Source organism: Passer montanus, unplaced genomic scaffold, assembly GCF_014805655.1.
Source record: "Passer montanus isolate IOZ18808 unplaced genomic scaffold, ASM1480565v1 scaffold74, whole genome shotgun sequence".
In the NCBI taxonomy this organism is placed as follows: Eukaryota; Metazoa; Chordata; class Aves; order Passeriformes; family Passeridae; genus Passer; species Passer montanus.
In genome coordinates this window covers 617,180-637,253 of record NW_024372592.1, presented here as the reverse complement: position 1 = coordinate 637,253, position 20,074 = coordinate 617,180, and the positions used below count along the sequence as shown (strand labels likewise).

General features: G+C 42.8%; 1 protein-coding gene across 1 annotated transcript in view; it reads left to right on the top strand.

Annotated features, from left to right (window-relative positions):
- Positions 1-20,074, top strand: part of ITIH5 (inter-alpha-trypsin inhibitor heavy chain 5) — a 46,384-nt gene that overhangs the window by 1,052 nt on the left and 25,258 nt on the right. The window contains exons 2-7 of the mRNA XM_039730918.1: positions 1,989-2,033; positions 6,859-7,022; positions 7,772-7,879; positions 8,408-8,658; positions 16,223-16,392; positions 17,198-17,314. Coding sequence (XP_039586852.1) covers positions 1,989-2,033; positions 6,859-7,022; positions 7,772-7,879; positions 8,408-8,658; positions 16,223-16,392; positions 17,198-17,314 — 855 coding nt within the window. The remainder of the gene's footprint in view (positions 1-1,988; positions 2,034-6,858; positions 7,023-7,771; positions 7,880-8,407; positions 8,659-16,222; positions 16,393-17,197; positions 17,315-20,074) is intronic.

Here is a 20,074-nt window from a genome sequence, read left to right as displayed (position 1 = left end):
GGTCAGGTGGGATAATCCAGTTTGGCTAAAATGTCAGTATTTGTCTGTATTTGGCATCTTCTGCCATGCAGCAGGTAGGAAGAGTGAGACTCTTCATGTGTATCTGTATCTATCCCTCCTAGACCAGAAAGAATCTCTCTCCAGAAGCAGCAACATCTTTCCAAAAACTTTCTTTTCAATCCTGATTGCTATGGATGCATATTTCTTTTTGGGGAATTCAGCCACAAACCAACACTGTTTTACAAACCCAACTGTCTAAGTGGGAGAGAGTATCTCCACCACTGCCAGATGGCAGTAAGTTATGGGGTCACTATTAGCAATTATCTGGCTTTAATGAGGGTGCTGGAAAGCTTTAAAGCTAAAAGTTGATGGTAATTTGGAAATTGTTCCATTAGATGATGCCAGTGAAGCTGCCTGATTGGAACAGTCCAATGGACTGATAACAAACCCTGCAGCAGTGTTTTGGCAGTATCATGAAGTCCTAGAAAACAAGATACTGTCTGGTGATCCTTAGCTCCTCACTGATGTCCACTGGGTATCCCCAAGACTTTAGAACATGGTTCTTGAAGTCACACAGAGCCTTCTTATGCAATTCAGCAAGCAAACAAGATGGGTTTTGGTGGGGAAAGATAAAAATAGGAACCAAGTTTCCAGTTTCACTGATTAGTCTTTAAAAAACCCCTGTGACCAGAACAGGTGGATTCCTTCCAAAAGGTAAACATTCAGTAAAAAATACTGAGGGCTATTGATCTGTCATCCCTGCTTTTGCTCCAAGCAGGGCCAACTTCACATTTATCTGTCTTGTTTTGAAGATCCTGCAGTGATGGAGAATCTGCAGCCTCTCACAGCAGGCTCCTGAGGGGCTTTATTTGTCTGAGATAACAGACCCAGACAGAAAGTTTCTTCCAAAACTTAAGATGCTAAACGCCCTCTCCTCTCCTCTCCTCTCCTCTCTTTCCCAAGGGAGCTGTTTTCCCTTGGTTCTAATTTCACGAGATGTTGGCTAAAATGATGCACAAGGAAATAGTAAAGATTCTCATGGATAAAACTTTAATTTCCCCGTTGGGTATTCCTGAGCTTTTCAATGCACAATATAAACAGACATAAAATCATCTCTTTGGCAAAGGCTGCCGCTGTTTCAGAGTAAATAAACTGAAAGGGCAAATCAGGTAAAAATGTATTGTTGCATTCTTCTTCTCTCTGGGGTTCCACTGACATTTTAAGCTGGCATTTGGCTTCCCTCATTGACAAAAGACTTGCTTTGGGGAGGGACTTGATTTGGAGATGTTGTTGAGCAACCATGTGAGAAAAAGTCAGAGGAGTTGATGACAAGGGTGAGACAGTGAGTACTTGCACACTCACAGGTGAAGCACTTTGTTTCATGATAAGGTCTGTGGCTGAATTTAAATATCTTTATTCCTGTTTTGCACATAACCAGTGCTTTTCTGTCACTGCACAATAAATACACAGTAGGTGTGGAGAGTGTTTAGGCAACAGATCTGCTCTTGAGATAATATTCATACAGCTGAAGCTGTAGCATTAATTTAAACAAGTTATAGAGCCATAGAATGACTTGGGTTGGAGGGGACCTTAAAGAGCATCCAGTCCCCAACCCTTGCCATGAGCAGGGACATCTTCCACTAGACCAGGCTGCTCAAAACCCCATCCAGCCTGGCCTTCAGTACTTCCAGGGATGCTCTTAGCATCCAGGGCCAGGGCTAAAGGCTGACCTTCCTGCCATCATACAGAGGGTTCCATTTGCCAAACACCCAGCACACACCTCCTTGCCCGAGACAGCCACATTCCACAGCTGAGCTTTGATCAGTGGGTCTGTTAATGCAGAAGAGACTCAGGTTTTAATTTTAACCAGAGGAACATCTGAACCTGGCCATGGGTGATCAGTCACACAGCCCCGTGTCTGGGACTAAACAAGTGACATGTCTGCTGGAAGCTGAACAGAACCCACTCACTCCTTTAACTCTTTGCAGGTTGCTCGCCGTGTCCCAAGACAGGCCAAGTTCCTGCAGAGGCTGGTATGTATCACACCCTGTCTTTGTTTTACCTCGTGGGAGCTACACTTGCCCTGGATGTGTGTGTGTGTGTGTGTGTCCCTGTGCCCAGGAATGAACTATTTGATGGTAAAATGAGATTCTGAGTCAGGAAAAAAAAGAAAGAAATCTTCATTTTGATCAATGCAACAGGTACAGGTTATTCTAATATTTCCCAATCCACCTTCTCAAGCCCAGATTTGGAGGAAGAATATCTAATGATATCAACCTTAACAATGCAGTGAATATTAGCCTGATGAAATCTCATTGAGTTTGAAGAGAAAGGGAGCTCTCTGTTGTTCTCTGACAAAATCTCCTGGAGAAAGGAAGAAAATAAGGAAGCCAATATCTCTTGTATTTGTGGGATGCCCCATGGCAGGAAAGAATGATGAATCTGACTCCATGTTCTTAGAAGGCTAATTTATTATTTTATGATACTATATTTTATTAAAGAATATTAAACTAAACTATACAGAATATATACTGTAAAGAATACAGAAAGGATACTTACAGAAGGCTAAAAGATAATAATGAAAAACTCATGACTCTTTCCAGAGACTTGACACAGCTTGGCTGTAATTGGCCAGTAAGTCAAAAACAATTCACATGAAACCAATGAAACAATCACCTCTTGGTAAACAATCTCCAAAGACATTCCAAAGCAGCAAAACACAGGAGAAGCAAATGAGACAATATTGTTTTCCTTTTTCTCTGAGGCTTCTCAGCTTCCCAGGAGAAGAATCCTAGGCAAGGGGATTTTTCCAGAAAATATCATGGTGACAAATATCCAGCACAGAAAGCTAAAATTTAGATGTAGAGAGGCAGCCAGTAGAATTGCTGTTCATGGCCAGTTATTTTCCTGGCTTTTCTGGGGGACTTCCCAACTGAGAACTGGTGGAACTCATTTCACACACTGAGCAGCCATCACCTTAACAGCTTTTGATCCCCTTCATCTTTGACAAGTTGGAATCCACAGCCTAGAGAGAAACTCTCAGGCTTATTACCAGTTTATTACTTGTAATCTGAAAGACAGTCAATTTGTTTTGATAAAAGTAACTGATAAAGGCAAAAATACTGAATGGATTTAATATATTCAGCTCTTTTTCTGTTCTTCCAAATATTTCATGTAAATGAGCATAAAATAATTTGTTTGGTGAGAAAATCTCAGCTGCCAGTTCATCATCATGACCAGGACACCTCCACAAAGCATCCAGCCAACATGCCTCATGGCAGTGTGCTAATCTGCTGCCTTGGCATTCCCTCACTTAATTTTTAATAGGGATGATAAGTCATGGTAATAATAACATTAAACAAATGGTTTGTTTTGTTTTTGGAGTTTTTTTCCTTTGAGCTGCCTCTTATCTTCTGAAGTTCTGACAGGTGGGGATAGAGCACACACCCCCATTTCCAACCTAAGACAAGGCCTCAATAGAAAGTGCAGAAAGCAAACAGGCATTTGTGCAGCTGTAAGTCAGACCACCAGGCACTGATAGATTGTGCAAGAGCTCCAGGGAATGCAGCACAGGAATCACAGAGTGGAACTCAGGCTGCCTGCCCAGCCTGACCGAGCAACCTGTTTGGAAATGGCCTGTGCCCCCACCATTTATATTTTCTATATACAGGGAATAGCAGATCCTTCCCAATAATGGGAAGGTGAACTAATTCTTTCATTCTCAGCTCTATGTGATGCCCTTATTCAGTGTTTGATTTTCCCAACAACCAACTTCCCACCAGGAAGAGGGAGGGATGTTGAATATCTATTTTTGTTGTGGTTTTTTTTTTGCTATTTGTCAGATTGTAAGGATATTAGAACTGGAGCTTGTTCAGTGGGATAGAGATATTTTCCCCATTCCTGGAAGTGTCCCAGGCCAGGTTGGATGAGGCTTGGAACAACCTGGTCTAGTGGAAGGTGTTCCTGCCTGTGGCAGGGGTTGGAACTGGATGGGCTTTAAGGTCTCTTCCAACCCAATCCATTCTGTGATTCTATAACAGAGATCAGCTGAAGCCAGCAAGGAGTTAATTTAGCAAAAAAACCCTAAGTGACTTTTTTTGCATATAAAATACCTTTAAGCTGTGGAACTTGCAGCAGGATGTTGTGAATGCTAAAAGTTTACATGGATTCAAAATGCAGCTGTGCAAAGTAATAGAAGTGAAATCCATAGAATACAAATATATTACAAAAATAACATCCTTGACCCTGGAGTTCCCTCAGCCACCAATTACTGAAAACTGAGAATATTTCAGGATAGTATCAGTGCAGGTTGGACTGATTTTGCACTCTCCTCTAAGCATGTGCTGTTGGTCTCTGCCAGTGACAGGTTACAGGGTTAGAACTGTTTTTTTTCTCACCCAACACAACCATTCTCCTGTTGTTGTCATAACAAAGGCAAGTTCATGCTCTCTGCCACATTTGAAAGACTTCCTGAGCTCCTGTGAATCTGTCAGTGCATTCACAGAGTCAGACAGGTCACTGCAGAGCCACTTGTATCTCAAGTGAAAGGCAAAGGGCTTGATCCTCTTTTGCTGATCATCTGTCAGCTACATATAAACACAGATATTTATGAACTGCACCACGTGGGGGTGAATGCAGAAGGTCTGACACCAAGGAATTTGCTGTAATTTCTGATTCTTTCTATAACTTCTGTTACTAAATCCTCTGTGTGCCTTGCTTTGCCACAGACAATTAGTGGCATGGAAAACTGAATGACGCATCAGCTCATTATATCTGAAAATATTCCTACAATCCTGTTTCAATCAAAACTCCCCATCTTCTCCACCTTCAGGATAGTGAGACTGGGAAGCTATGCCTATGTATCAGGGAAGATCCTGAGAACAGCAGGATCTACTTCTAATTAACAGCAGTTAATTAAGCAGTGGTCTAAGGGTGCATTAGATCTGTGCAGAGGTGTCCTGGCCTAGATCCACAGATCCATTGCATCTGCCTAAAATCAGTGAGGTGAATCCTACCCTGAAAGTTCTAATCTCTTGCCATTGTGCTTCATGTGAGCTGAGCAGGATCTTGGACACAGAACACATTCCCCAGTTACAAATATCTATCATAACTAGGTTAATCTGAGACACATTATCAGTCTTTCATTATATCTGAAAATATTCCTACAATCCTGTTTCAATCAAAACTCCCCATCTTCTCCACCTTCAGGATAATGAGACTGGGAAGCTATGCCTATGTATCAGGGAAGATCCTGAGAACAGCAGGATCTACTTCTAATTAACAGCAGTTAATTAAGCAGTGGTCTAAGGGTGCATTAGATCTGTGCAGAGGTGTCCTGGCCTAGATCCACAGATCCATTGCATCTGCCTAAAATCAGTGAGGTGAATCCTACCCTGAAAGTTCTAATCTCTTGCCATTGTGCTCCATGTGAGGATCCTGGACACAGAACATATTCCCCAGTTACAGATATCTATCCTGACCAGCTTCATCTGAGACACATTATTAGTCTTTCCAAGCCTTGCAAGTGTAGGCAGGCAGGGCTTTATGTTGGTAGATCTGTGTTTCCAGTGGATCCTCATTCTTCCATTTTCCTGGAATTCACTAGCCCAGCAGCTTGTGAATGCTCAGTTAGTTGGATGCTCAGTTAGTTCTGATGCCATCAGCTACTGCAGAAATGTTCTTGTTTCTTACTCAGACAAACACTTGCTCCCCTTCTTAAGCTGTTTGCCAAAATTATTTTTGTTCTGAAAGAAAGCCTGGACATGCAGCTGAAAAGCCTGTTCTTGTCCTCACAACTCTTACGTGGCTGTGAGTTCTTACCAACCTCAATAGGAAGAGTCTCACTCTATTTGGCTTAGTGGGGTTGCTCTGTATTTGCAGTGTATTTTACCCTTTATCTCCCTTCTGCTTTTGAGGGTTTGGTCTTTGATTGTGTAAGTCGATGCACAGATTTTTCTTTTTCAAGGGCTGCTTACAGTTAAGTATACTGAAGTATTCCAGGAAGAAAACATTTGAGCTCCATGGAGATGTTGCTGTCAAAAAACACATTAGTCTGGAGAAATGCTCCAACTCAGGACTTGTGCACGAAAACACATTCCCAAGAAGCAGAAATTGGCTTTCAGCTTCCATTGCTACATCATGTGTCGTTCACTGCTGTTTCTGCTGCTTCTCTGCTGGAAGGAGTCCAGTATGGGCTAAAAAGCTTAAAATATTTTGTTTGAGATGTCACAGAGTCAATGTTTTTTATTAAGTCTCTTCATCAGACTTCCAGAATGGATTCTCGGCAGAGGAGGACTCAGTTGACTCCATTGACAGCAGTTTCTCTGTTTACATAACTCAGGGATCCTACTGGATGGATTTGGAGGTGCTTCTTCACAAATGGTGATGTCAGTCTTTCAAGAAGTCTTCCATCTGCTCTTGTGCAGAGTGCACAGAGCAGGGTCTGTGACACGGTTCTGGACCCCATGGGGACATATTTTGGGCTTCTCTTCCCAGGCCACAAGGGAATAATCCTGATCCTCTCACACAGTCAGAGCTGAAGGCTTCAGTTTAGGACACAGATGGATTTTGTCAGGGTGTTTCACAACTTAAAGGCTGCATAAGCACAGCTCTCAAACCTTTCCCAAGCACTGGACAATGTCTGTGGCCTCTGTGCATGAGCAAAGGCACATTCCTGATTTACTGTTTGGAGGTCACTTGAAATTTTAAGGACAAGCCCACCTTGCCTGTTGTTGTCAGGAGGTCGAATACCCATTGTATGGGAGTTTCTAGTCCATATTAAATCTTAAACCCATTAAAACCCTGAAGGGGTGAGTTATCCAGCTGTCTGTTTAGGGGTGACCTTTTTGACTCCCATAGGAAACCAGACCTCGGATGTCTGAGTTCCACGTGAGATCCACGATCATCTCCAGGTATGCCTTCACCACTGTGTCCTGCACCATGGTGAACAGCGGCTCCGAGGCACGGGAAGCCGTGTTTGAGATGCAGATCCCAGCTGCAGCTTTCATCTCCAACTTTACCATGTAAGTAAGTAATGCACAGACCAAGTCTATGGATGCCACGATACTAAATTCAAATCCTCAGTGTAAACAGGGAGGGAAACTATTCTAAACTATTCTGTTTCCCCTCTGTGTGTCTTTTAACCACTTCCTTCTCCTCCTCTCTCTGATTTGAATGAGAAAACTCTATTCAAGACCTTAAAGACCTTTCCAGAGAAAGTTTCAGCAACACTGGCAGATATATTTATCTCACCTGACTGACTGTAATGCCTGAGAATCTTCTTGTTATTTCGTGTTCTCCACATTGGAGCAGAAGTCAACTCCAGGTGGCAGATAGGTTCAGTGGCTGGTAGAGGTGTGAATGCTTAATCAAATAGAGAGAAACCTCATAGTGAAATGACCAATAAATTAAACTCTTGATCTCAAACATATTTGGTTTGATCATGCTCAAATCCTCTCTACAGACAGGTATTGGGGACACAGCTTCAGACTTGACCAAAAGGGATAGGGGACCCACTCTTTAAGAAATACTTCCATTTAGAGTGAATAGGAAGAATAAGAGACTTTTGCCTTTGTACTGGGCTGGTATTTCCAGCCAGGGAACTTGTGAATTGGCTTCTGTCCCAGAGACTTGGGTGGACTCAGGAGAGTGACACCAGCAGCACTCTGAGATTCTTCTCACATCAAAGTCTGTGAATGCACCTGCAGCAAATGTACACCTGTCACTGTATTTGGGTGAAGAGTGGCCATGCTGACACCTCTGATCTCTCCAGGAGCATTGGCAACAAGACTTATTATGGAGAGGTCACGGGGAAGGAAAAGAAAAATAGCACTGACGACAAAGAAAGGCACAAGAAACCTCCAAGCCCCACAGAAGGAAGGTGAGTGTTGTGCATTTGGCTGTGTTCTGGGAAGTGATGCCCTCTCCTGCCATCTTTATCTTGGCTGCCTTGGCATGCCCATCCATGGATTTATAGGAAGGAGCAACTAAACTGAATGTTGTCTGCACTGCCTGGTGTCATTCCTATACTCCAAGCCATGAAAAATTGTGTGTGGCCTTTTCTAACCCTGTCACACAACTTTTTAAACTCCAAGATGCTCCAGAATATACAACTGGGGGAAAGAATTACTGTTACTTCCTGAATAACAGAAAGGAAAATAAGGGTGCTGTCATGGGCAGAGTTATCCACTTCACTCAAGAGGGAATCAAGAATATACTTGATTTATATAAAGCAGTAAAGCAACAAAGTTCAATGGTAAAATGAAACAGGTGTTCAGTAAGATTCGGTGGGAAGATTCAGTTGATTATTTACAGAAAACAGGATCAGGCAAAACTGCTTGGGGGGAGGGGGAGGGTGTAACATGTGATGTGTATGGGATGTGAAGCTGTCTTTGGATTTTCCTTCCAGGGAGAACGGCTATGAAACATTCAAGGCCTCTGTCTTCATTCCTCGCAAGATGCAGGCCAGGTTCATACTGCATTATGAAGAACTCCTGCAGAGGAGACTGGGGAAATACGAGTACACCGTCAGCATCCGGCCCCAGCAGCTGGTGGGGCGGCTCCGGGTGGAGGTGAACATCCTGGAGAACTCAGGAATAGTGTCCCTGGAGGTGCCTCCCCTTCGGAACAGCAGGCAGAAAGGCAATGGGAAAGCTGAAGGTAAGTGTGAAAGCCCAGGGCACCGGGAATATTTCTCTGTCTGCTCTGGGGTGCCCTGTCCCCCAGGGGAGCTCTGACTTTGAAGTCTAGGAAGAAAGCCTTCGGAACAGCAGGCAGAAAGGCAATGGGAAAGCTGAAGGTACGTGTGGAAGCCTGGGGCACTGGGAATAATTCCCTGTCTGCTCTGGGGTGCCCTGTCCCCCAGGGGAACCCCAACTTTGAGTCTCATTCATGCAGAAAGCTTCCTAGACTTCAAGATAGACCAGAATCCACAAAAGTGTGAAATAGGTTATAGAGAGTAGTGTAGGTGCATCACTTGGTGAGAAATTTGGGGTTTGGGATTTTCAGTATGTTGTGGATAGAAGCAAGATGGAGGGCACAAAATGTTGTCCTAGGTTTCTTCTTCGTGCTTCTTCTTCCTTCTTCTTCTTGTGTTTGGGTGGCATTTTGTAATTGGGCAGAAAAGTCCACATTGCAGCTCTTTGGGATCAGTTATTGGGTTAAAAGGGAAAATAATCCAGGTGTCAATTCTAATTGGATAGTTTAGTCTTAACAGACCTTGTAACAAGAGATTGTTGGCCATTTTGTGCCTTCTAATGAAAAGCTACCAAACTCACAGTAGTGCGACTGTTCTACTGATAAGAAATAATAAACACCTGAGTCCAAACATGAACTACTGTCTCAAGTGCCTTCAACCCAGACCCAGAGAAACTGACAGCTGGGACCCTCACTGGTAAGGAGAGATTTTATGACCCATGGTTCTCATGGTTATTTGTGGGGCCTGGCAGCACTGGATCTCTATTCTCTGGATGACTGTGTCTGTGTGGTATCTGTGCCTCAGCCTGTGAGGACTTTGAAGCTTAATGAATACAGGGCTGATCCCATTAATCTCAAAAGGGCTTTTTTCTTTGCTATTGTCTTTAAGAGCTTTGAACTGGGCCTTCAGGCCTTGTTCAGCACTGGAGCAGGCTCTTCCCTGGCCTCTGCTGTCTCCTGGGAACTGTTTATTTTAAGTGAATTGTTTTTTCCATCCATCCATGCCAAGCAAGATAGGAAATCCTGCACTTCAGAACATGGGAAGTTCCAAGAGGAAAATCCATATTTTGCCAAAGCATTAAGTGCTATCTGAGCATCAGCTCTTACCCCAACCATCCTTGCTCACTGTTCAGACAGTGTAAATATAACTCTTTCTGGCATAAACCAACAGCCAACCACATACTGTGGTTGCTGCATGTTGTCAAAAAACACCAAAAAAGAAGGATGGAAGGAGGATGCAGAGTCTTTTGGGAATTGACCCTCAGTCACTCCAGGTAACACAGTGCCAGCAAAATCAGTGGAGCTGCATATATCTGCCACTGAAAGTTCCTAATGAACTGGAGTTAAACTGTTTGCGCAGTGGGATCCTCCTGATTTCATCCAAACCACATGAAATCAAGGCTCTCAGTGACTTGGGCTATCTTCAGGTCAAGCCTCATTAGTCTCTGTGTCGTACATCCACGTGCCAGGTGATAAATGTGCTCTGTTCCTCATCAGGAGAGGCAGGAAGCCTTTTTCACCTACCAGGGAATAGCACAGTGCATTGTTGGCATGTGGTTTCCTGCAAGACATCTGGCATTGATCAAGGGTAGAGACAGACTGAGCAGAGCAGACACACTGTTGGTCCAGCACAGGATGGAAATTCCTATATGTAAGTGACATAACAGGGAAAACTCATGTAAGTCACTATCCAAATGGCAATCTGGGAGCACTGACATTCTTGGCATCATGCTTCAGATTTCAAAGAGCTCATATAAAAATGGGCCTGAGCTGTTGGATTCTGTAATCCTCCCTAGCCAGTAAAATGTATATAAAATAGGTGTTCCATTGCAGGACAGGTAATGCAACTGAAGCTCAGATTCCCTGTGCTTTATCTGTGTTCAGAATTCAATTTCAGACCCTTTCTGTCTGGAATCATCCCATGTGGCTGTCCACTATATTCCAGCTGACTGTCATCTCTCAAGATGGATCCAAAAATGAACCATCAGAGCCATTAATTGCTCCCTTCTTGCTCATGACGTCCAAAAGGTGTGGGATCTGCACATCCAGTGAGACCTTCAGGGAAGGCTGTGAGTTTTTAGGTGAAAGACAGGTGAATTGTGAATCTCGTATTTAAAGAGGGGCTGCTTGGCAGACAGTCTGTGTACTGGGAGTAAACCAGAAAAAAGTATCTCCTCTCTCTTGGATTCCCAGGGCTTAAAACTCTTCAGTACCACTTGGTTGGACATTGGAACATTGGAAAATGGTACTGTCTGACTGGTTTGAGGTTGAATATGTCATTAAAGCTCTCTTCCCCTGTTTCCTATGTCTAAATTATCTCACAGTTAATAATAAAATATGAGATTTCGATAAGTATTAATAAATTACCTTGAGAGTAGTGGAAGAAAAATGTATTGTGCCCTCAGGTTGTTACAACCCACCCCAAAAGGTGAGGGTAACCCAAGTTCTTGAAACGACACTGATTCATCAGTGTTTGTAAATACACATATTTAGGTTTATTTTACAACAACCTGGTTGCACAGAAAAACAGATATGTTTTGGTTCTTATTATCTACAGTATTATGACAATATAGAACCATAAATATATCACTTAAGAAAATGTAGAAGGGTAGAAAGATCTCACCACCTGAAAGACTTGTGATGAGACTTGGTTGTTGCAATTTCAATGTCCATTGGTCAAAGTGGTGATCACAGGCTACATCCATCATGTGGTGAGGAAAATCCTAGGGAAACCCACAGAATCACAGAATGGGCAATCTATTGGGTTCACATTCTCTCAGGTTCATGGGAATGCCCAGGTACCTGCCCAGGGGTGGGGAGCTTGTAATGGTTGTTGGAATGCTGTGGCTCAAGGACACCTGAATGATGGAATGTTGTGAATCATGGGACAACTGGGGAGTCTTTTACACCTTCTCAGATGACACAGCTGCCTGATAAATCAGGCTGTTGTCAATTATGTCCCACCAGCAGAGTGAACACCTTCAGGCTCTGTGTGAATGTTGAGCACTGCCTGGGGCAGGGGAGTTATCACAACTGAGTTCACTTGATAAGGACAAAGTTTCCACCTCCCAGGGTTCACCTCTTTCCTTATCTGGTCCAACACCAGCTGCAGCCTGAGCTGGGCTGAGCTTGCTCCTGGCACCTGGGTGGGTGCTTTGCCCATGGCAGCTTCCTCTGAGTGTTTGAGCCACCAGCATCCCAGTGTCCCTTCCAGTCTGACTTGTGGGTATGTCCTTTTCTTGTCTCTCAGAAAGTCCTGTGTCCGTCCCCTCTGAACAGAGAGCAGAGACAATGTGATGGCAGATCTTTCTAGGATATTTCCTTCTGCAGTAACTCCTGTGCACATGGCTCCCTCTGGGAGTTGTATTTTTCCCAAAGGAAGGCATTAGGCATGTGAGTTTTGGAAAATGATCTTTTGGCGTGTGCAGACATTATCTTCTGTCGTATACACACCCCAAAACAGGAGGCATTGAGGCCAATGATCCTGACCTTCTCTGGTGACCTCAGAATGGAGCCACTTTCTGAATGATGTCCTGGATGTTGCCCTAATTTTGTTCCTCCAGTGTAGCTGTATGAGAACTAGCCGTGGGCTTGGGCAGGAGACACAAGGCTGCTCGAGGATGACTGTTTCTCTCTGAAGTCAAAGGTCTCAGAAAGCTTTTTATTTCCTACAACAGCTGTCTGGAAGTTTCCACATGTTAGCAGAGGACAAACTTTGCATTTGCTCTAATCCTGAATCTGCCAGACTCCAGAATAATTTTGGTGTAACTGTTCCTCTTGTGAGGACAACAGTTGCATCTGGAAAATGCTTTTTCCTGCTCTGTTTACTTCTTCAGCTGAATTTAGTGGAAAGTTTATCTGAAGGCTCTAATAACTCCCTCAGTGTGAGCACAAACCAGCCCAAGCATTTGGAGCTCATCCATGCTCTGGACTCTGAAATATCTCATAGATTTTTCTCCCTCTGCCACTTGTTTTAAAAGAACAAGGCTAATAAACAGAGGAGAGTAATTGTGATCCAGATATCAAGTGCTGCCTAAAAAAGAAACCTGGGGGAAGATATAGGAGTTGTGTTCAAGAATATAAAAGGCTGCTGCAAGAAGGAAAAGGATACTGTGGCTTCCATGTCAATAACCAAAAAAACCTGAAGAAGTCATGGGTTTATAATCCACAAGGAAAAATGTAAATTGGACATTGAAAATGTTCAACAGTGAAAAAAGTGAAGCTCTGGAAAGGACTGGCAAGTGCAGGCACTGAGTTTCCATTACTGGAGGTCTGGAGTGTTTCCTGATTATATCAAAAAACTAAGTAGGAAGGGATTCAGTCTGGGAACATGGGATGAATTAGATAAGTTACCTTCCAGACCTGATTTTTGTTATTCCAGAAAAAAAAAAAAATTCTTGGGCCTTTTCTATCAGACCGTTTTTTTGTTTTAAACTTCTGTCCCAGGGATGGAGATGAGTGGCTATGAAGATGATGGGAGAGATTCCTCAGCAATTTTTGTCACTTAAAATGGTTGAGACAGCCTTGGAAACTTCCTCTCCAGATATCCCTAAAGCACTGTCTGTGTCAGAAAGGATGACATTTATCACCTCCAGAGAGTTTTCTGAGGAGCAATAGAGGGAGGCAATGTGATCCACCTAGATTCCACATTGCTTTAAAAAATGGGTTATGTATTATTATGCTCATTTAACAGGCGGGGAAACTGAGGCAGGGACTTGCTGCCTAAATCAGCTGATTTCCAATGGTCCAGAGAAATGTTAAGACTGGAGCTCGTGCAGTTGTGGCATGGCATCACCCATCACTGTATTTGTGGCAGAGAAACATGGAAGTGCTGCCCAAAGGCCACGGACAGGGATGTGCAGGAGGAATAAGGAGGGAGCTTCTGACTGATTCTCACTGGCCCTGGTGTGATATGACCAGGCAACCTAACCCACAGCAGGCTTTCCTTTCAGCAGTTGAGGAGAATTAATGTGAAATCCCCAGATCAGTAATTATAAATGAACTTTAAAGCCATTTCTATGTACTTTAGGCTTTTCCCACACTGGCAGTTAAATGGGATTTCTGGAAGCAATAGAAGACAGATGGAAAATTCAAGAAGGCAGATACAAGCAAATCTGATGCATTTTGTATTAAAAACATATTGTTTCTGCTGATTCATCAGATCAAAGGGCAGCTATAAAAATAAAAAACAGATCAAGAATGAGGTAAAATCTTATTGTGATGTTGATTTATAACTTTTCTTTGCCAGGAGAAATCTGAACTGTACGTGGATTTTAGAAAAAATGTCAAAGCTCTGGGTAATCATTTTATAAGCCCCCTCTAAGATACAAAACTAGTATCCTTATGTGATTTCAGTGTATTGGCTGGGACCTCCCTCTCTGTTTCCATCAGGATGAATGGACAGGAGCTCTCACAGAGAAGCTGTGATGCAGAGTCAGTTCTTGATTTTACTGAAATTGAGTGATCTCTATCATTCAGTCTCTTTGGGCAAGGCTTTTGCTGATGAGTTTGTTTCACAGTCCTCTAACTATAATTTGCTTGTGTAAAACTGGGCCTGTGATAAAACCTTTCCCTATCTCAGGAGAACAGTCTTGTGCCCTGTCATTTCAAATGCACTCACAGGACAGCTGTGAAAATAAAGCAAAATCATCCTGGAGTAACATCCTAGAGTGCTACTGATTTATGAATCTTACTCTCATTCCTTTGCCTAGAGGAACCTAGATTGTACATGGCACTTCAGAGTAAAAGTTACAGATTTGGCTAATCATTTCATAAACACACAAGGACCCTAATCCTGGCATTTCTGTGGACTTCCACCTGTGGGATGTCAAGTAAGTTAGGTAACCACCCCATGCCTCTGTTTTCCTACTTGTTAAATGGACATAATCACATATTTCTGGTTTTGTAAATCACTGTGGGGTCTGGATGTGAGGTTGTGTTCATTGCTGCTCACAGATGTCACAGTGACTTTCCCTAATGCTGCTCAAAGCTCTTTACAAAGGTGAAGTGCCACTGCCCATTACATAAACTGTTTTTTGGGACCCCCTGGAATTGAGCTTTCCCAGACTGCCTGCACCTTGTCATTTGGATCACTATAGTTAATTTATTCTTAGTTAAAATTACCCTAAAGCAGATGTCTGTCTGGACAGATGTATCATAACCTAATCTCTGACACTTTTGACCTGATCTCCACTTGTATAGTGGAATCTAGAAAATAAACTTATATGTAGGTATTTGCATTGTGTACACCAAAACTGAAACTGGACCTCTCCCATCCCTAATCTCCCTGTCATAACTCAGGTTTTTTGGGCATTTTTGGAAAAAAATTTGAGATTTCCCTTCACAGTATAATTAAGCAGCTGATTCCTACCAATTCTGTCTCAGGACCAGACATAATAGAACTTCTGTGCCTCAAAGGAATGTTGGAGTAATCACTGTGAGAGCTAAAGCACCCAAGAACAACTTCAGTTGACAATATATATTTTTGTGTTTTCAAGAGTCAGTTAGGAAAGGGTGAAAGCCCTCAAAATCTGGAGGAGTTCAGGGGCCAAATCTATCTCATGTAAGGGTCCCAATGGAGTTGAGAGGGAAACAGCTGGCAAACCAAAAGAGGATAAGGTGGGATTTTGTTTATATAGAGAGGCAACAGGGAACTTCCACATCCCTCAACTTTTAGAGAATGAGCACAGAGAGCAATACAAGGAGAGTTTCCTGCAGGGTCAATAGATCTAAATAATTGTCTTTATCTGAGGTGTCCTCTTGCATGCACATCCCTCTTTATTGATGCAGGAAGGATTTTCAGAGTCTAGGATGAGTTACATCTTAGTTAAATCTGCAATTTGTGTGACTGCAGTGGCAGTGTTGGATTTTGTCTGAATTAGACTGAAATTGCAGTGATATGCAATTTCATGATTGTTATAATAAAGTTATAATGATAACTTTTGCTGAACATAAAGGCAGCTAAGGGAACTTGTTAAAATGTAGACATTACACATAAGATACTTGTCAGATCAAGGGATCAGTCACTCAGATCAATCCCACCCCACATGCCTGCAGCATGTCTGAACATGCCACCTCAAGAATTCCTTATAATCAATAAGGAAAAATCTACAGTGTGATTCATCTAATCCTGGAAGAAATGTTCAGACAGGTCAGATGAACCATACCTGCACCGACTGTCAGGATCTCAGGTGTAGGATCTGTGTCCTGGATGTCTAGAGCTGGCTGGAATGAACAGCGTGTGCATGTCTGAGGTTGTGTATTTGGCCAAACAGAACTGAATACAGGAATTTTCTATAAACATTTATATTCCTGAGAGCATTGCAAGATGGGTTTCAGTTTAAAGTTTGAGGAGATGGGTTAATGATTTTTTTTATATCTCTTTTTTCATCACTGGAGAGCTGAATCTTCAGTGCCAGTAAGTCACTCTGCTGGCTGACTTGACTCCATGGCAACACCACTTGTGCTGTGCTTTGACATCTGTAAGGCAATGGCAAAAACCTGTGATATTGTGGTTTTATCTCAACAGGCGATGTGTCTCCTCCTCCCTCTACTGTCATTGGGCACACCAAAACCTTGGCTAAGGTTACATTCAACCCCAGTGTTGTTGAGCAAACCAGGATCGCCCGAAATGGAATTTTGGGAGACTTCATAATTAGATATGATGTCAACAGGGAGCTGAGTGTTGGGGATGTTCAGGTACTGTACACATGATTCATCTTTTATGTTTTATTAACTGTATCGGAGATGGTTTAATTGTTTTGCCTGCTCCAAATTCCTAGAAAATGCTTTCCAAGTGAAGGCTACTCCTCCGTCTTGTAAGAACTATCCAAAATAAAACCAGTCAATTAGATGGACTTAAACCTCAACTTCACTGAGCTTCTTTTTTGTGTCTGCTTTTCAGTTTCTCAATATACTGGCTGTACATATCTGGATACAAGGCCAGTTTTTCAAGGGAATGTTGTGGTTCTGATCTGTGGGCACATGTGTTACATCCTTGCATCCGAAAACCCTGATGTTAACAATTGAAGGAGACATGGAGAGCTCCAGTTGGCTCATCCAGTCTGGATAAACTGAATTAAGGGGGGATCCCAAGGGTATCTGGGAACAGGATTAAGAGGGATTCCAAGGAGCGCCAGTTTTTCAAGGGAATGTTGTGGTTCTGATCTGTGGGCACATATGTTACATCCTTGCTGCATTTGCAAGGAAACCCTGATGTTAATGGCTGAAGGAGACGTGGAGAGCTTCAGTTGGCTCATCCAGTCTGGATAAAGTGAATTAAGGGAGGATCCCAAGGGTATCTGGGAACAGAATTAAGAGGGATTCCAAGGAGTATTCATACCCTGCAGTGTAGACACAGCCACAAAAGCACCCAGATATTTCATACCCTGCAGTGTAGACACAGCCACAAAAGCACCCAAATATCCAAATACCCCACAATGACATGTGTAGAGCATTGCATCACGATCTGCCTTTGATTCCTGACTCCCTTTCTCTTCCACAGATCCTCAACGGGTATTTTGTGCACTACTTTGCCCCCACAGACCTTCCTCCCCTGCCAAAGAACGTGGTGTTCGTGCTGGACAGCAGTGCTTCCATGGTGGGCACCAAGCTGAAGCAGGTGAGCTCCTCCTGCCTGTTCTGGGCTGCTCGGCTCTGGGGTGGCGAAGCTTGCTTCAGATTTGTCTCACCCTTTCTCTCCTGCAAAATGCTTGCTGTGTCTGAGGTGAGAGGTGGCTCTGCAGACACCTCGAGGTGAGGTGATTTACCTGCAATGAGAAAAATGATCATGTCAGTGGGAATGGGGTGGGAACAAGGAATGTAGAAGGATTCATCACTCTGTAAAGGTCAGTGCTGCCCAAATTGAGCATAGGAGTGTCCGGGGTGGTTCTGTTCTGAGCAGTTTGAGAAGAAGCAGATGAGGCAGAATTCCCAGCAAAGTGCATTCAGCAGACTTGTGTTAGGAGTGTCCGGGGTGGTTCTGTTCTGAGCAGTTTGAGGAGAGGCAGATCAGGCAGAATTCCCAGCAGTGCATTCAGCAGACTCGTGCATCCAGTCTAACAGCACAGAGAAGACACTGCTGCCTTTAAATTACCTTGGAAAAACACTTAGTGAAGGATAACTCAAGAGGGTCTGCTGAAAGAGAAGTAATTTTGTCCTTTTTGTGAATCTGAGTCTTTCAGAACAAATCTCCAACATTTTTCAAGGACACAAACCTTAATGTGAGCCACCATACCAAGCTGAATGGCACATCAAATATAAGTGGAATATGGATTCTCTGGATCCAAATTATCTTTCATAATAACTGGGGAAGAAGGTGACTCATAAGAGAGTTGTTAACAAGCAATCCTAGTCCTGTCTTGAATGAGGTCTCAAATCAAGATGCCTCTGAATCTGTAAAAAACCCCTTGGACAGAGCCTGCCTCTTGGCTTTCAGTTATCCTGCTGAAAAACAACCACCCTGCCTCTCAGAATAAACAGTTCTGGCACAAATGCCCCCAGTCCTGCCCCAGGCTGGAAGCAGACAGCCAGTGACCAAGTGCTGAACCAGGGAGATTAAAACTCCAAAGGGCTTTGGTGCTTTAGTGAGCTGCACAAGTAGCCAGCAGATTAACTTTGCACTATGAAAGCTTTTATTCTCCTCCTGAGTGTCAGAGTTTCTTTTCATTACACCTATTAAAACAACACAGCCATTAACCCCTAAAGGTTTAATTCATATCCTGGGAAGTTTGTGCTGCTAAACACAATGGATCTCAGGCAAATTAGCTACAGAGAGGTTCCTCTTGAACCTGAAGTGAGAGAAGTGTCTACCCAGAACCTTTGTTGAGGCTGTACCCAACTGTTGGAATCCTAGATGCTGAGAATTTTAAACTTTCTGTACTGAAAGGCACAGACTCACAAGACAGCACTACATTTAACCTGAGAGAAGACTTCCATAATTGATTAATAGCACTAAAATTACTAGTATGTGGTTAGTTAGAAGTGTATAACATCACAGGGTAGAAAACTTAAAGTTACAAGTTTTAGAATATAGTAAAAAATATAAAGCAAGATGAAGCTTTAAAGCAGGGGCAAATTATTCTTCTTCACCTTCTTCTTCCTTCTTCATGAGTTTAAGTAGTATTTTGTAATTAAGCAGAGAAGTCCGCATTACGAGCATCAAAGAATCAGTTATTAAATTTAAAAAAAACTAATGTGAGTATAATTTCTTAATTAGATAGTTTAGTCTTAAAAGACCTTGTAACAAGAGATAGTTAGCCATTTTGTGCCTTACTAATAAAAGACTACAAAACTCATAGCTGTGAAGCTATTACACTAACAAAAAATAATAAGCACCTAAGTCTGAACATGAAATACTATCTCAAGTACTTTCAATCCCAACTTCAACAAAAATAAAAAACCCAAACAAAAAATCCACACACAAGTTTTTGTCTGTTATCTCAGTATATTCTTTTTATGGAGAACCACTGGTACATTATGGATGAGTGCTATGGGATGGAAGCACTTATCTTCCTTTGATTCCAGCTGCTCCAAAAAATACAAGTTTATGGAGTTAAGATCAAAATCATAAAACCCCCCACACAGATTGATCAAGAAAAGACCAAAATCTAGCACTGGCTGAAAAATAAACCTCTCTTGGTTCTCTAGGAAAGTGTGATCAGTTACAGCCATGACTGCTCAGTGTCCTTTTTACCAGTTGTTGATGTCATTGAGATGCTTATTAAATTAAAAACAGATTCCCTGGTGGCAGGATACATCTGAGCAGAGGAAATGTCTCCTTCTTGTCTTTTCTCTTGGACTGTCACAGCTGTGGTGATCTGTGGTGCTGTGAAGAGAGCTTGGGAATCCCATGGGAATGTCTTTCCTCATTTCTCTCTACTGGGTCATGTGCAAGGTCAGCTAAAAATACAGTCAGCAATTGTAAAGAGTGCTCCTGTGGGTCAGCTGCAGTGACTGTGGCAAAGGACAGTTTTTAGGATTGTGTAAGCAAGGATGGGAAACATCAGCTGTGCACCTTTTTCTGTGGCAACTGGAGGAGATTTTGAACTCTTCAGTCACCTGCCTTTACAATGTAAATGGCAAAGAGACTCAAGTGGGGCCAGGATTTCATGCATCCTGCAGTTCCTACAACCCACCTGTGTCATTTATCTTTTCCTCTCCCAAGGTCTTCCTTTTCCAACATGATTTTTTATCTGTTGGTGCTATCCCCTTTTTCCTAAGATATCTCAGTCTTTGAAGCAACAAATGTCCAGTTGCAAGCACATAGAGTGAGACTGGTTGATCAGCTTCAATCAAATCCTTGGAGGTGTTCAAAAAGCATGTGGATATGGCACTTGGAGACATGGTTTAGTGGTGAACACAGTGGTGCTGTGTTAATTTG